We start from the raw sequence: 18,024 nt of genomic DNA, 5'->3' as shown, positions 1-18,024 counted from the left end.
TTCAATGTTTAATAACATGTTTTGGATGAAGCATTTTTAACTAAAAACATTAAACATAACATGTCTTTAATTTAACATTTTTCAGACAATAATATACAGCCATAGAACCAACCAGATGGGGTCCCTGCACTCCAACTGAAGCGAATGCAGCTCCAGCTCTGAGACCTTTAAATAATTATGGTAAGGAGTCCTGGGGTCAAGGATTTAATGACCCAGGAGACTTACTGTTTTTTTAATGTTGGAGGGCTAGTGTGCTCACTGCAGCCCTACAGAACAAAAACAAAATTGCTTGGTAGTGGCCCGGCCCGGCCCGATCTAGGGGCACCACCAGAGTCAAAATATTATGAATAAAAACCTCTTGCAGGGCATTATGGGAAGTGAATAATAAATGTGCAGCTTCTGCCGCTCATTAACTATTCTTTTTTTTCCGTTTGCTTATTAATTTATGGAAGCACCAGTGCCTAGCCAGGGTGCCCACATTTTAAAGAAAAAAAATATTTATAGACGTTGGGGTCCGCAGGGGATCACCAAGCCCCTGTGGCCCCTGCTGGCTCCCAATCCAGCTCCTTTCATGGGCGCCGGCTGCATTCCTTTGCTCCCACAAGGGAGCAACTTTTTTCTGCTGCTCCCCCTTCCCCACCAGTGTGGGAGCGAAGTTGTGTTTCCTGCCTACGAGAGTGTGGGCAGGCAGGGAATACAGTTTTTATTCCATGCCTGCACTCTCTTCAGGCAGGAAACAGCAATGTGCTGGTGAATGGGGTCACCGTGACACTACTCTCATCAGGCCCAGGGGATTGGTCCACAAGGTCAGTGAATGACTCTGGGAGGGAGGCGGCATACCCTCTCCCATAATTTGTTAAGTCAGACATGTGGATGGGGCCACTCTATATATAAAGAATTGGACAGCATTGGACAGTAGTCAAACACAAATTATGTATTTAACTAGAGCCACAGGTAATACCATCTACCCCTGCACTATTGCATTAAAATATTACTAGTCCTAAAATGTCTTTAAGCAGCCAGCATACAACAAAAAGTATGATTATACATTATGCTGGGATTTAGTAGGAAGTGGTTGGATTTGTAAAATGTTATACCAATTTCAAGAGTTTACACCTGATTGTGCAGACATCCTCCTTGCCATACGCCTGGAAACCATTCATTCTGTATGGCCAAATCAGAAGCCCAAACATTTGTCTATTTGGTGGTAGATATCTTGTTAAAATCATATGAAGTATTTGTTCAGAAACACTTTTAGGTTACAAGTAAATGTTCACTATTACTTTAGTGTTATTAGTTTCTCATGTTCCTGTATGCCAGTTTTTATTGAACTAAGGAGGAAATCAAAAACATGTATCATAATGAGAAAAGTGTTAGTGTGAGATAGGTATCTTATTTGTAGAATGTATTACACACACACATAAATAAACTACAGACTTAACTGTAAGATAATGGAGTAAAATACTGAATTATTACACAAGTGAATGGCAAAAGAACCTACAAAGCTAGCACTTTTATTTGCCTCCTGTACATTTAAAGAACTCACAGTACTTTATTAATTATTGACTATGTTATACTCCAGAAAGGTTCGCTAAAATGAAAGTGGCCATGGATAAATGAAGATGATTTGAAGGATCAGGGAGCAACATCTGAACCATAACAGAATGTCCAGTAAAATTGTAGGGAAGGCCTTTTAAAAGAAAAGTGAGAATGCAAACACACTAAAAAAAGCTGCTTTTACAACTGTAATATTAAGGATGAGTGTACATAGTAAGTGTATAATTGGTTTCATATTACAGTATGAAAATAAATTAATTCAATATTTCCAAACAATACTAAACTGCGAGATAGGAAAGAATGCCACAATAAAATGTTCAGTATAAATATGTTTTGGACAAATAAAGAAACATCCAAATTTGGTGAAAGCACTTCAATTTCTTAATCCTTCCAACTCTAGGTTGAGGGAAAGGTGGTTTAGTGGCAGACTGGTGTGTTAAAATAATTTAGTAGCAATATTAAAGATGCCAAATGCAGATTCATTTGCCTTTCTGAAGTTAATATTTTCAGTGCTTTACATGTGATCACTAATAGTGATGTACATTTTTGAAAGAGCTAGAAACCAAATACGCTTTTTTTTCTCTGTGGTATGGCTGTCTGAATTTCGTAAATGACTCTAGAGTAAACAAGTACCTTACATCCATTGAATTAATAAAACATCTTTTCAGTTTGTTTAGTCAATTTAAAAACAACTGCTTTAAAGTTTCACAAATATGTAAAAGGTAGAAGTTAAATTTACATTCTCAAAATTTGTGAGGTGAAACCTTAAAAACATTTGCTAACATTGAATTTAATTAACAAAATAATGTTCCAAATACAGAATGCGCTGCTTCTTTGCTGCCACTTAAGTAGATTATCTTCTTGAGCTGTAACTTTCTCACTGCGAACAGTCAAGACTGCCAGCGACCACCCGCATTGAGAAAATCTCGCTGGGTGCTGTCCTACTGTCCGAAAATCACAGTAGGGAACACCAATTCTTGCTCCTCTACTTTAAGTGGGCGAGCCACGCTTGAGAAAGTACACAGCGGTTGGCGGAGTTTTGCCAGAACTCCCCATTATCAGCGTAATGCAGAGTGGGCAAAACTCTGCAAACTCTGCTGGCAGAGTAAAATGTATTGCTCACCCCTAGAAAATGGAGAGAAAAAGAGTCCATAGAGGTTTTAGTTCATTGACCTTAGAAGCAAAGGCAGGTGGGAGGCATGCTGCAAAGACCATCAGTCAGCAATAGACTGTCTAGTAACCCAGTAATGATATAAGAAAAGGTGCCATTAATTTAAATATGCTAGTGTACAAAATAAAACAGTCTTGCGAGTGTCAGTAGAATGGCTTACCAGGATATGAGGGTGTAGAGAACCTGACTAGCTTCAATATGATTAGGATACAGTCCAGGAACTGAATACAAGGATCCACCGGCATCCCCACCTAGAGCCACTGGACCACAAATCTATGCGTTTCTCTGTCTCTTTTTAGATATTGGATCTAAAAGAGCTCGGATGAACGAAATAAAGCAGTCCCCATGAGTAAATCCCTCTTAATAGTGCAAAGGGCGGCCATTTGTTCAGGCAGAGACACAACACTAAGGAAGCAAAGACACTGTGATTCAGTGGATGACATAGTCAAGAAGAGGCTAGTATATTGCATGCACTCCCAATTTGTTACTGATATTATGCCAGACAGTGAAGCCCTTTCTTTAATGGGTAAGGATGTTTTAGGCATGCAGAAGAAAGAGTTGGGATTGAGGGTGCAACAGTACAGCCTCTCATACTTTACTACTCAGTTTAAAATGGACTTAATTATCCTAAATATTCTATTTTTATTTTATTGATGTTGGAATTATATTTCACTCATACATTGCATTTAACTTTTCTACCTCTCTGTGAGCCCTTGGTATGGAAAGCTTGCCCTGCTCTATAGTGTGCTCTATAGGGGTGACATGTTTGTTCAATAAGTTAATTAATATTTACTATTTTATTGATATTTTAAAAGTGTAATTGCACAATGTAATTTATAAGTGTAAATGTTTGTTTTTAACACACAGACCTGAATTGGATGCTTGTGACTCTCCAGAGAAATATCCACAACTTTTTCATGTGATCTTGGATATTGAAATAGAAGCAACTGATAGACAGACAGATTTAACACCTCCTTGGGAACATTTTGTTACAAAAGACATCAATCCCAACCTACTATTTTCATCTCCGCAAGAACATCAAGATGCCCTTGCAGTTGGAGGTAGGAGACAAATTACTTCTCAAACTAACACATTTTAAATCCATTTTGTACTTTTGCCATGTGTCTAATGTCATGTAAGAATTAATCTCTGTGTTTTTCAGGTAAGCCTCCTGTTGAAGTACCTCAAGATAACCTAAGGAATGCCGGGCAAGGTGCATTCTTTCCGTCTTTGAACTGGCAAGGTACTTTCAACAGAAATAATAATTACTGAAAATGTGCATTCTGACCACTGTAATCAGTTTCTTGTATGAATACCATTGTGCATAGAAACATAAAACACTGTGAGTGCAAAGACTGGCAACTAATTTAGGATAAAATTGTGTGGCAGATTAATGATTAAATGTCAAAATTGTCTTTTTCAAAATGTAATTTTTGCCACAGTTGTTAGCTTTTTCCAAAAACAAAAGAATATATATAGGGAAACTTAGATACAAACATTTTTTTAAAGGTTTGTCTTTTCCTAACATTTTAATTTGAAATAAATTAAAAATCGTTCTGGTTTAACATATTCCACTCAGACTCCACTAAAATACCATGGCCAAAATGTAGCATAAACCTGCTGTACTCGTTTTTTCCTGCATATTGTGCCCGCAAAGCCTAAATGCAACATAAGACAAGTTGATGTCACAACTATCTTTAAATACCCACTAGCTCACATACTTATCTCCTGGATATTGGTGAGTCTCTTCTGTCCTTCTCTTAAATATCTCCATTTTGCTTTCTTCCTGCCTCAAATTTACTTTTATCTACATCTGCCCCACTTTATTCTACATCTCCCACCAGCATTCTTAGGGTCTTTCTCCAACCATCTCCTTGCTCTAGGCCATTTCTGTTTTTAGATACCCGCCACTCCTTTTATCCTTTTTCCAAAATCCCCAAAATCGTCCCTGCCCAGGGTTATTCCCCTTTTCCCCTCTTACACTTCCAATGTATCCACCTAATTTTGTGTTGACTAGTCTTCTTCGAAAGGTTTCAATCCATATTTTAGACCCAGCCAAAAGTAAAATAATGGACTTTTACGTACACCTCTTTAGAACTAATTCAATATATTTTCTGTAGACTTCAAAAATATGACCTCCTCTTAAGTGCCAGAGTTTGCTTTTTGAGCTCCTTAGCTCATCCCTTATTGAAGTAGCTGCCACTGCTGCTTCCTTCAGTACACACAAATACTGCGCCACCAATTGGAGTTGAAACTGAAATGAGGTTGCTTATTTCTGATATCTGACAAGAGAGTACCTCAATATGAAGTACAAGCATACTGTCATTAAGTTGAAAGGCAACTTTGAGGCCAAAAGATAATTGCTTAGTCAACATTTCTCAGGTATTCAAATGACAATGCACACATTTTGTCATTGTACTTTTGTTAATTTCTCCATATGTCTGCAGAGTAAAAAACTCCCTTCATAGATGTCAAGTTCTTTTTCACGACTTTTGGTACCTCACAATGCCCACATAATGAAGCCCAGGCTCATTGCTGGGTAATGAGGTTGTTCTCCTTCATGGAAGACATGATCTTTCAAGTATATGTGGACTCTTTTGAGACACCTATGATAGTGTGAGATTGGAGATTTGTTGAGATATGATCAATTTGAGTATATTTTTGCCCACCACATATAACTTAAAAAAATTAGTGGAGTGAGGTCACATAAATATGCCGATGAAGCAGCTTATTTATCATCTCCCTGGACAGTAAAGATTGAAGAAGCACCTGCAAACCATTATAATACAGTGAAATCACTGGTTTGCCTGTAGTGGCAAAGTGCTCAACCTTGTGTTCACTGGCCCGATGAACAGCATAGAAAATATACTGTCTGAATATAATTGTTGAAAATGAGCTAAGTCTAACCCCTCCCCCCATTACACATATCATTAAGACGTTCTGAATAATTATAGGCCATGTCCACTCCATGGACTGGAAAGTAAACCATTATAGAACAAATGAAAGTTGTTTCTTTAACTTGCTATCCAGGTTACAGTTACAATCTTTAATAAAACAAATAAGGTAGAGTAGCCCTGGCAAGAGCTAAATTAGGTTACTGGAGTGGTCCATAGTTATGGCTGCCAAAAAGTAAGTTTCTAGATTCCACAAATGTCAGTCTTTTTTAGGAAATGACAAAAATGACACAATGTAACAGAATTCTCTTTATTCTGCTATGAACAGCCATAAAAGTGTAAAAGACGTATGTGCAAAAATGGCTGATCACAGCCGAATAAAGAGAATTCTAATCTGACACAATGTAACTATATTTGACAGGTTGTGTAGACAGCACTGCCTGCAAGTAAGCCAGTGTATTCTATTCAGGACAACAATCCTGCAGTCAATAGACTGAAACTAAATAATCACCAATTTTTGCAAACTGACAAACTTAAATGGCTTTGCCACTCTGCAACTACTGCTTATCCTCTATGCAAAAGTCTAAAAGGGTGGTGTACATAATGCTAAAACATTCCCATGATGCATCTGAAAATTGTTAGTTTCTGCCTTTTTTGTTAATTACTGTAGAACACCGGAGTAAAAAGTTGGAGAAATCAAACGAAGAAAATTAAATCATTCACTCTTCCTACTTCTTCACACTTCTTCACACTTGGTTCCTTTCAAGTTGAATCACCAGCCTTTGTTAAATCTACACCACCAGAAACATCTTAGGAATTGACCAGAAAATGTCCTCACTACATGGAATAACACAACCAACTCCACAACCAATAGCTGCATTTCAGACGTATGAGAATTAGCAGCACATGCAATCATTAGCGATGATCCTCATGATTCATATTCAACCTCAATATGTGTCCACGACATAGGGTATTCATAGTACAATTCTAAATATATGAACAAAACATTCTGATAAACATATTCTTAAAAATTAGAGCATGTGCACTATGGATTGGAGAAAATCTATTGGCATAGAGACAAGAATAAGGTTATTTGGGGGCACAAATGGTAAGCTGATTCCATTGATTCTGTTCTGTGTTGCGTAACTCCCCAGGGAGCTACAACTCTCTTCCCAAAAAGGATGGTGTGATGTTTAACTCGGATCTGACCCCTTCAGCACGAATAACAGCATTGGCGTCTGTGTTTCAAAGGCCAACTTACTATTCTCCCAACAATCCTGGCCTTTCTGAAAGTTAATCTCCAAGCAAAGCTTCCAAAGACACCTTTCTCTTTAAACTGTTGGTATATGCATAGATTGCTATCATCTTGTGCATCTCAGATTCGGGAGTCAGTTGCTAATCACAAAAATGCATAGATTTCTGAGAGTTATATTGAATAGTAGAGTCAGATTACAAGAGTAGGGTTGTGAATGTTGCATGCATGATTTAGTTGATCAGTTTCTTTGTCTATAATATGGAATTCCCTAAATTGTTTCCAACATTTGTTAGTTCATTTTAGTTGCATTTTAGTTTTCATTTATATTTTCCACAAAATGTAATTTCAGTTCCATATAAATCTACAACTAATAAACCTAATGCTTAAAACATCGTTTAAAATGGTATGTACATTATACTTAGGATTTCCTGTTTTCAGTTTCTTTTTGTTGTGAAATACATTGGGGTTTTCTCAATGTTTTCTAATATTTTCAAAATTTAGACAGATCAGTATTTACTCATTTTTGCTCTGTAAAAAATCAATGCAGTGGTGTCTTCCCAAAGGTACTAAATAATTTTCCCTTTATTTAATTCCTTTCCTCACCCCATTCCTCTTGTTAGTTCTTCTTTGTTTCTTTCCAGATTTGAAAATGCACTTCCTAGTAACTTTTCATTATTTCTCTTACTTCCCTGCCTTTCTCATTTCTTAACACTTAAACTCCTTTAACCAGCATTTGAGCCTCACCCTATGTTGAGTGTGTACATAGAAGGGAAAGTGTGTTTACATTTAATTAACATTTGTCTGCAGCAGGTAAAAAGTTAACAAACAGCATTTAATACTCAAAATATGTCAAAGTTTCACTGGAGGAAGATTTTTCTACTTTGGACATAAGCTATATATTGTTGGTGCTAGGTATTCTGTTTTTGCAAGGCATCATCACACTGCGCTGTTCTTTATCTTCAGACACTAACAAAGGTTTTGACAATAAATGTATTATTATTGCCAGATCTGGAGCTCTTAGTCCTCTGCTTGATCATGGGGGAGAAGATTGCAAAGGAATGTATATGCATACTGTTAGATTTAGAGCCTTTGGTGACTATCAACAATGCTAATGTATGAAAAAGCAGCTGAAATAATAAAGAAACGCCATGATGATGCACACACTCAGGAGGAGTCCTTACTCTAGGTATGGTGCAAAAATGGACAGTCTGCAGCTCATACCAAGAAACACAGAGCAGCTGCTGCCATTTAATGTTTCAGAGCTGTATTTTCTACATATTGTACACTAACTTGTGCATTTTATGAGTAGGTACATACACTGTAGAAAGCACAGTTTCAGCCAAACCACATACAGACTCCTCAGAATGTGGATTGGCGGTAATGATATTCATGATATGGCACCTGATCCTTCTGTATTAGTGGATATGGCTTGCATAGTCATACTTTTCAGACAATGTGAATCTAAACATGTGTGCTGGGGTTAACACTTATGGAGGGCATTGATTCAAGAAGCATCTATATGCACCATGATCTTTGTTGCCAGAATCTTAATACCTGAGCATTCAGAAAACAAAGCTATGTACCCCACTCACTGTAGGAAAATAGCGTCATGGGGTGACCCTTGATTTGGATTGAGAAGCAGCTCAGAGCTCAACTGTGAACCTGATGGCTGCTACTCAGGCACATGCCGGTTTTATGGTATTTATCCAGATTTATTCTTTGCTAATTATACCTGTATTTATTAATAGCTATTTTGGGTTCTGTGAAAAAATTTAGCTGGAGCGAGTATATTCCTAAAGTTATTTAACAGAAAGAAATTGCACTTATTTCTGAACAGGTTTCAGTGATATAACACACAGTGATGATAAAATATGCATTTGTAAGAAATAAATAAAATTTTAGTATCAATGTTGTGCATATCTACTTCTGTTTAAGGCTCTTTACTAAAATTCCTTAATTGTTTCTTCCCCCTTACCTGTCAATATGCACAGCTATTGACCTGGTAGTCATGATTGATGGCATTTAGAATCACTCAAAAAGCAACCCTATTTCCATTTTTATCCGCATTTAAAAATAAATACAGACAGGAAAATGAATGTTTTTTATTTATCTCTAAATATCAGTAAAAATGGAGAAAAGGGGAGCCTTATTTATATGTTATGATAGATTTCAGCTGAAAACCAGAAACTCTTATTATAGTATCACCCCTTATTATGGTATCACTTCATATAGTTCGTCTACAGTATACAGTAATAGTAAAGAAATCAATAGTCATAGCACCACTATGCCAAATAGATTGTTATATGTACACTGTAATACAATATAGAGTGGCAACTTTATTGCTGAATTAGGTTTAGAAGTGGACAGATCTAGGTGCATACCAGATGAGCTGCTAACAGGACAATTGTCTGTTCTAAATTGTACAATGTAACAGGTACCTGGTGATGCTGTAATGTCAATCACAAATAATCAAATTATTCATTTGTACATGGTATATCTTCCAGGATTGAGTTAATATTAGCCTAACGTGGATTGATGAACTTGAATGTGGCTTGCATAATTGTATTGTACCCTTATTACTGTCATAACAGTTAGCCTTTATGCACAGGCCTTACAATTAGATAGTCAAGCTTGCAAGTTGACAATTGTGTTGAGAAATGGTGCGTCAGTGGTCTAATGAATGGTGAACTAGTAGCTTGGGTCCTGTAGCCTTATTAAATAACATGTGAAATAATTACAAATCTGTGTCAATTAAATGTAAGTTAAACTCAGAAAGTAAATGGAGTTGTATTTTTTGAAAAAATATTTAATGCATATTCTGGTAGTTTTATAAATGTCCTTACGTACATTCTATGTTTATTTTAGACCAAAGGTCTGACAGGACTGGTGCTCATCCCAATTCTGAAGACCGAGCTGCATTAGTTCATGAAGAAAGTGAGCAATCAGATGACGAACTCCTATCTCTGTCCAGCCAGCACAGCAACACTAGTGCAGAAAAGCCACATGGAACACCAAAGCACTGCAAAATTCAAGAACCTCCGGTGCCTCCACCACCTGAAGATGTGGACCTATTGGGCCTTGATGGATGTCAAACAACCAAAGCTTTTTCTTCTCAGCCAATGGCTCCACCTTCTAACTCAGACTTGTTAAGTGGTCTGTTTGGAGGGGGTCTTCAAACAGGACAGTCGTCAACTGATGACCTATTTCAAAGTGTTGGTGCTGGCTCATCTCAATCCACTCCACGGAAGTCAACAACCTCACCATCACCATCTCCAGTGCCAAAAATAGAAGAAGGTAATGTAAGTGGGATCTGCAGGAACCATGTCAAATAGTCATGTGCATACTAAATTGATTGATTTGTTTAATCACATTGGACAAGGAACTCATATTGAGTTTTCTTTTACTAGGCAAACACTTAGCTCAAGAGAAGTACCTAAGACAAAAATGTGTAGTCTGAGATATATTCACTTAGATGAGTTCCTTTAAAATCATCATCCTTTTCAAAATAATAGTTGCCCAAAAGCCTAAATAGATGGATAATGCATCCGCATAGTTAAATAGTTTACAATTGTCAACCATGTTATTGAGTGCAGTAGGGATACTTGCTTTTAACAAGCAAAGCAGCATCTGGTTTCCAAATATGAAATAGCAAGTTCCTACATAAGAACATTCATATAGGACAAATTCCCCTATTGCACACCTGAACATCTCCCTAAAAATTATAGTAGAGAACTTTGGTAATTTAGTGAATTATCAATATTGAAAACATTTCAAACACATTTTGACTCTATTTAATTCAACATGTTCTTCCATTTCCATTTGGCAACAAACTATCTACATTCTTGCTCATCAAAGCTTAATCACCATTAATAGTAGCAACCAATAGCAAAACTAAGTGCAACTGTCAGAATGTCAAATGTATGACATAATTGCTCTCAAGATAAATCCCCCGGGGGATACATAAGCAAACTGGTGGACAATGTGAGTATAGGAAATTGGATTATTTGGGGTGGGTGACTTCACACCTGAAGGAATGATCACAACTCTTGTCAAGATGAACTTTCAAAGTTAATGAATTAACCTGAGCTCAACCCCCTGGTAGGTAGGGCACAAACAAGACAGGCTTAACTTAGGGCAATGTGTAAAGTTTTTATGCAGTACCAAAACAGTAATCAAGTCGAAATGCTAAAAGACCCCAAAATGATAAAAATCCAATAAGAGGAACACTAAACTTAGGCTAGGAGTGCTCGGGGTTTGTGTGATGAATGTATTGGTAATCTTAGTGCCGTCCCACATCTAACACTAAAATCCATTTTGCGACAGTCACTGTACCCACATTAAATCCAGAGACAGAATAAATATTATAATAATACAATTAGGGATTTCAGCAAACAGACAATAGATACACAATAATTGTTTTGCCATCCTGTTTCCCTTCCTTTCAAATGTGCCCACAGTGTTGTATGTACTCAGCAGACCTGTCAAGCAGAATTTGACATTCAAGCTGGATTTTACATTGTAATGTTAAAAAGGATTCTCACAACCCCACCCTACTTATTTTGTCCAATTCAGAGGAGTAATTTTCTCTCCATTCATTTCAGCCTATTGTTTGCTCCTAGGAGGCACTTTACACCCTTTTCACACATATTCAAATGCAAATTACTGTCAGACAGAAGTGGGAGATTAAATGCAGATTTAGCCTCCAGGAACATCAGGGAGGTAAATGTAACTTTCTAAAGGTTAATTTTCCTAAACGGTTATTAAAAATCTGACTCCTTTAAGCAGTCGGATATTTATGACTATTAAATTGAGTTGTTTATTTTTCTAGCTGGTCCCATTCTTGAGAGAGTATTAGGATTCTGTACTCTTGTTTTCTTTATAGGACAGCTAGGCCTGCAACAGTAAAAAAATGTGTTTAGGTCCTACCTACTGTAAAGACATGTTAACATCAGATTTCTTCATGTGCTATTTTTAAATACCATGTGCCTAGTGGGCAACAAGTCCTACATACAATTAACTTATTATTATTTAAAAGGGAGGTTTTAATCTGTCTAAAGCGTTTATTTTCACAGGTGGAATTGCAGTGCTTAAACTGCCACAGCCAGGCTACACAGGTTAGGCCTGAAGCCATGATTTACACTGTCACTGTAGTGAATGACAAAATACATGCTGCAGTCCACTAGTGACCTTTAACTTACAAGACCTGGGTACACTTTTTATCATATACTATGGACTTAAATGTAAATTCAATATACCAATTAGGAATATGCCAATTCATCCATGTTTAAAGGGGAAGCGCTGGTTAGCAGAGCTGAAGTGAATAGAGGTCTAATGGCAGGAAAATATTTCCAGTAAAAGGACAAAAATACGGGGTCACCATTTAAAAAAGGGCAGATTTACTACAGTGAGATTAGGAGAGCTAAAACAGTGCAAACCAACTAACTTTAACTGTAGAAACTTCAATGAGTTAAATATTTAGACAAGGATTATATTGGCAGCAATTCACTAAGCCTGAGACATCAGTGCATATCTACAGTCATGGAGACTGACTGACCAAGAAACAAAGAAATCTATGCTTTGTTAACTTACATTTTTGTCACTACTTCTCAAGGAGCACAATTTTAATTATACACAATTCATAGATTTCCAGATGTATATATGTTGTAACTATGCATCAATTTTGTCCAGAGATTTAACATTTGGGAACTATAAAAATAATATAAAAATATTTTTTAAACCCTTCTATCTACAAATGGAAAAATGGTTTCCATTTGAAGAAATCCCTTTCCGCAAACCATTAATAATTTTAAGATGCACTTTTAGAATGGGAAATGTCATTATGAATTCTTGTGAATACCAACAAAATTTGGACTTTGTGTCTTCAAAATTCCCAGTGACCCCTATCCTGACATTCCTCAGGATCTGTCCACTATTTTTCCAATTTACCATAACTCTGACTATGGAAACTCTAGAAACTTGGCAGACCTTATAGAGCTATAAATTACATAATTTTCCATAACTATGCACAGATATTGAGACGCTGAATCAGTGTCTGTCATTTGTTATCAAAGGCAACACTTTTTGCCAATCTAATTTAGGTGTCGGCTGTTCCAGTTTCCAGGTCTCTCATCCTTTTCTGTGGTGAAATGACCCTGAAGATTTTTAATTTGTTTTAGAAACATAATAAAGTGATTGCAGAAGATATTCAAATGTCCCTCAAATGAGTTTCAAGTGTCCCTCAAATGGGTTTCTCTTTTCAAGGCATTGTCCTACTACCTTTTCCATAATTTAACCAAGTTTTGCTGGCATCGAGATGTGGCAACTGGACCACGAGGCATGTGAATAACTATCTTACTACAACATTGAGAATGAAAAGGCTGGCCACTAGGCAAGCTAAGCACAGATGGCACCTTTAGTATTCTGAAGAACCCCTATAGTGATTATTGGGCCAAATGACAAGCTACAAATAATGACGGGTGTCCTTTGTGGGTTTGTACATCTTGCAGGTATTTAATTCTGTCATTGAATTGGTTGAGGTGGTTGGTGATTTTTATAAATCCTAACTACATCACCAGTTCAATTCCTCCAGTCAGCAGCTGTGTAACAAACGTGACTGTTATTTCTTGGAAAAATCCAATTGATTTATTAAAGCATTATAGCCATGGTTTTCCCCTCCCTTAGAAAAGAGCACTACAGGAACTGGAAATAGAGCAGTTATCAGTAATTCCTGCCTTTCATCTCTAAGAGTGAAGTCAGCCTGTTGAAGGCTTTGCTGATCTGAGGGTCGCCACTTGATGTACGTCTTGTGCTGTTCTAAAAGCTGAGGCTTCCACCAGGGTACCAAGAGATCTGGAAAAAGGTTTTAATTGAGACATTCTCTAAGTAACCCTACCATGATGTGAAACTGGAGTCGAATTACAGGTCCATCATGCTATTACAGGTGGTAGTGCAAATTGGGGAAACATTTTGGGCTTCAAATGTATATGATCAGCTGGAGGCTTGTGATCTGCTTGATCTCAACCAGATGGGCTTTCACCCTGAGGTGAGAATGGAAACTGCCCTGGTACCATCCTAGGTGACCGCGGTTTTGGTTTAGATAAGGGCCATTCTATACTTAGCAATCATTCTTCACTCTTTGATAATGTGGATCCCTTCTTCTTAATTCACTGTCTGGTGGCAGTTTGTCTGCAAGGGATAGCCTGTCTTGGTTTTCACCTTTGCGGGCAGGTCTGAACCAGTCTCTGGGTCTTTATTCCTTCCAATCGATGGTCATGGAGTTCATACATGGTGTCCTGCAGGACTTCTTTTTGTCCCTGATACTCTTGAATGTGTTCTTGTTACCTGTAGCTAAGATTACTTGATCCTTAGCCACGGAAACTGTTGTGTATGATTACAGGATCCAAATGTTCATGCACCTTAGATGTCATCTCTTTGAACTTCAGAATACTTTTCAGCGGCCATTCAGGCTATAGTTGCAGTAAATTTCTAAAAGTCAATGCTGGCAACACTGAGGTTATTATAATGGAAGCAAGACAGTCAGTTAAGTCCAACCTCCTGGTCCGTACAATTTGGACTATTGTCCTCTTCCATTTTAACCCCTTCGGCGCTGATGACGAGCTCAGCTCGTCATCAGTTGCGCCGCTCGCGCGCTGATGACGAGCTGAGCTTGTCATGTAACGCGGCTTTTGAAAAAAAGCTGCGTAGCGCGAAAATCTCCGCAGCGCGCATGCGGTTAAAGGAGTTACTGTTGAGGGATCATTCAATGCTGTGGTTATGTTATACTTTATTTGGAAGAAGCTGGTAAGAACAATGCTCCCATTTGCACCTCCACATTTTTGCACTGCTGTGATGGGAGCTGCCAAAATTGTAAGCACTGATTACGGCAGTGTTTATCTCATTCATTCAAGTGTCCTCATTCAAAAGCTGCAAGTTATCTAAAACATGGTGGTTAATCTGATTTGCATTCTTAGGTAGTTTTATCAGATTACCAAAACCTTCTAGATTTTGCATGGGCAATGCTTTCAGTTCAAGGCACTCTGCATTGCCCACAGAGCATTTCATGTGTTGGTATACAGGTAACTTTTGGAGAGGACTTAGCCTAACGGCTAGGGCGGTCGTCCTCGAATCTGGGGAACTGGGTTTGAGTCTCGGCAACCACGCTGAACATCCTGTGATTCTGGGAAAATCACTTAATCTCCCCGTGCCTAACAAAAAATTAATGTGTCCTCATGTAACACAACTGGTCATATGTAAAGCGCTCGGATACACAATTTGGGTCAGGTTCGCAATATATGAAATTCCGTAAAAAAATAAAACTCTATATTAAACTTTTCCAGCACGTTCGTGGTCATGATGTTCATTCAGTGAACCTACTACCTCTTCTCTCAATGCCATAATTTAATGCAAGGCTTTCTCTGTTCGGATTCTGTAATGGTGAAATCATCTGCCTATTGCACTACTACCAATCTCTCTACTTTCCATAAATGCCTTAAAGTCCATCTCTTGTGTTAACATTGGTTAAGGTATTTCTTTTCTCATTTCTTCACTCACTAAGTTCTAAGTCTTGGCGAGAAGATGCACATCAGTCATTCACTTGCTCATGTAGGTGCACAAACATTTGTGTGAATTCAACCCTTAGTTTTGACCAAATTGTACCCTTACCCATCCAGATATGTGCAGTGCATGCTCTATTCTCAATTCAACACCTTCCCAGAATATTATTTTACCTACTATGGATCTATAAAATGTGGGATTTAAGAATAATATCATTAAAAATTAGCAAACCTCATTCCTAATCACAGAATGGATGCAAAATACATCTTAAATGATACAATGAAAAGGCACTGGTTACTAACTGAAATTACTGTGCTTGGGACGCTTACATCAAATAAATATGTTCATTGCATTCAACCAAGTGGCTTAGCGCTTTCGTAAGTGGTTTGCCAAATAAATAACCATGAATGGCTGACATTGAATGATGCTTGTTGTTCGGGTATCATTATTGAAGTACTCTTTTTTTTATCATAGTGGAAATGCTGTCAAATATTAATGTAAATGTTATTGTCACAAAAAAAGCTTAATATTGTACCATTTGTTATCAAGCTGAAATAACACATTCACAATATTTTAGGAGCAGTGTTTGATCTGTTTGGAACTAGCCCTAAAAAGTCTGGCCAAGATTTGTTGGGGTCATTCCTTGGGGCTTCCGGTACTACTGGTGATCCTTTTCTTCACACCACAAGAAGTCCTTCACCAACAATGCACAATGATCCTTTTAAAATGGGTAAGACACATATTATATACCATATTCTCTTCCTTCATCAGCAAAAATAAAGTTGCAATTTGTAGTCCGTGTCCAGCAGATCGTAGTGCTAATTTGATTAGTATTTTGTTGTCACTGATATATTCAATAACAAAATGGCAATAAAATTCTATCTATATTATTTTTAGCAATCAACATATATTTAACATTTATCAGGGAATAACCTGTTACAAAACCATCAACTTGTTAAGCATCGATTGGGGCTATGAATCACAAGAGGTGGAGTCTCAAATGGGTTCTGATGCCCCTTTACTCCCTTGGTAATAAATAGCTTACTACTCTAGGCAGATCTTTTTGCATGGTTTATGGCGTAATGTTTTTTCATATGATTTATGAAACATACGGGCAAAGGTATTTAACAAGAACACTAGGAGTTAAATCTGTAGACAGCGCTAAAAGCACAATAATTATGCCTTGGTGATATGGGTCCTGTTGTTCCCCTCTATAACATGGTCTCTTAGATGCAATAAACAATGGTTTCTTGAATTAGTTAGGCACTACTACTATGGTAAAACTATTGACATTTCCAGTGCAGTAACAAAAGTTTGAAAATACGTTATTAGTACAATCTTTCAATTCACAAATGTTATCGGTGTGTGTATTGTCACTGGCATGGCTGAAATATATAAAATACATGTGTAAATACCTGTGTATGTTTGTCTAATGTAAGAAATATTCAAAAATACAATCAAACAAAATAAGACCAAATCAGTCATGATAACTGCCATATCTAGGATCCTCTGCTGATGAGGTGAAACATTTTTGAAAAAAGTGCTCTCACCAATGTGGCTGGGTGGCCTGCAATTCTGTATCAGCCACCTGGCTACGTTTTTCTCTGCAGAGGATGAAAACTGTCCCTGACATATAGAGGGGGTTTCTCCTTGCTCATCAGGGACATTTTGGGTGTGATTTGTTTGGCGCGTGTGCTATTCATGGAGAACATATTGTGCTGGCTTTTGTTCCAGACCCTTCAGGTACTGGCTTAATACATTGTCAATCACATCTTCTTTCCAACCACAGGCATACTTTAGTTTAACCATTTTTCTTTTGACTGGTTGGGTGTGTGCTTCCATCTCTATTGAACCATTTTATATCTGAAATTCAGTGGACCAACAGCCATAGGGAGCAAGCACTGACAAAAGCACCTGAAAAATGGATGCTACAGAAAATGAAGCAACCTTTTTCATGCCAAGACCTTTTGATTTTACTAAAAATAATGTGTATAATATACTTACTTATAGGGGCTTTTAGCCAGCTCTCTTCATCCATTGGTCTGTTTAATTCACAAATTTCTACCACCCATTGCAGCATACACCATAGGGCAATGATCCAGCCCACTTCAAATGATGGCTAACTTAACTGTGAATGACAGCATTCTGCTTTCACAAGGAGCGCACTGATATGTAGTTCCCTGATAATTTGTGACTCTTGAGACTAAAAAAATGATATATCTCTTGTAGTTCAGGCACTAAGTCCTGGACATTTGGTTAACGTGTGTTAGCACCTAGTCATCCACGCGTGACTCCGCTTTGTGTTGTTGCTTAACCCTTATCCTCAAAAATAGGAAACTAAGGGCATTTCAGCACTTGCTGCACTAATTGCACGAGAAGGCAAAACTACACTCTTGTTTTCTTTACATTGAAATCATGGCGTCCTCACAAGTGCAGTAATTTTAGCGGCCGCCTGTTTAACTTTACTTTGTATGCACGTTGTGAAGTGCGATGTTCTGAGTTGTATGTGAACATCGCGCTCCGATTATTTATTTTTTATTTACATTGAAATATGGCGGACGCGTGTTTTGTGTTATATATATATATATATATAT

General features: G+C 37.5%; 1 protein-coding gene across 6 annotated transcripts in view; it reads left to right on the top strand.

Moving 5' to 3' along the window:
• Positions 1–18,024, top strand: part of DNAJC6 (DnaJ heat shock protein family (Hsp40) member C6) — a 417,360-nt gene that overhangs the window by 290,051 nt on the left and 109,285 nt on the right. For all 6 annotated transcript variants that reach the window (XM_078669025.1, XM_078669033.1, XM_078669042.1 and 3 more), the window contains 4 exons: positions 3,596–3,789; positions 3,891–3,971; positions 9,743–10,171; positions 16,008–16,160. In XM_078669025.1, the coding sequence (XP_078525151.1) occupies positions 3,596–3,789; positions 3,891–3,971; positions 9,743–10,171; positions 16,008–16,160 (857 nt within the window). The remainder of the gene's footprint in view (positions 1–3,595; positions 3,790–3,890; positions 3,972–9,742; positions 10,172–16,007; positions 16,161–18,024) is intronic.

Source organism: Lissotriton helveticus, chromosome 1_2 (genome assembly GCF_964261635.1).
Source record: "Lissotriton helveticus chromosome 1_2, aLisHel1.1, whole genome shotgun sequence".
Lineage (NCBI taxonomy): Eukaryota > Metazoa > Chordata > Amphibia > Caudata > Salamandridae > Lissotriton > Lissotriton helveticus.
This window is presented reverse-complemented; position numbering and strand designations above follow the sequence as displayed.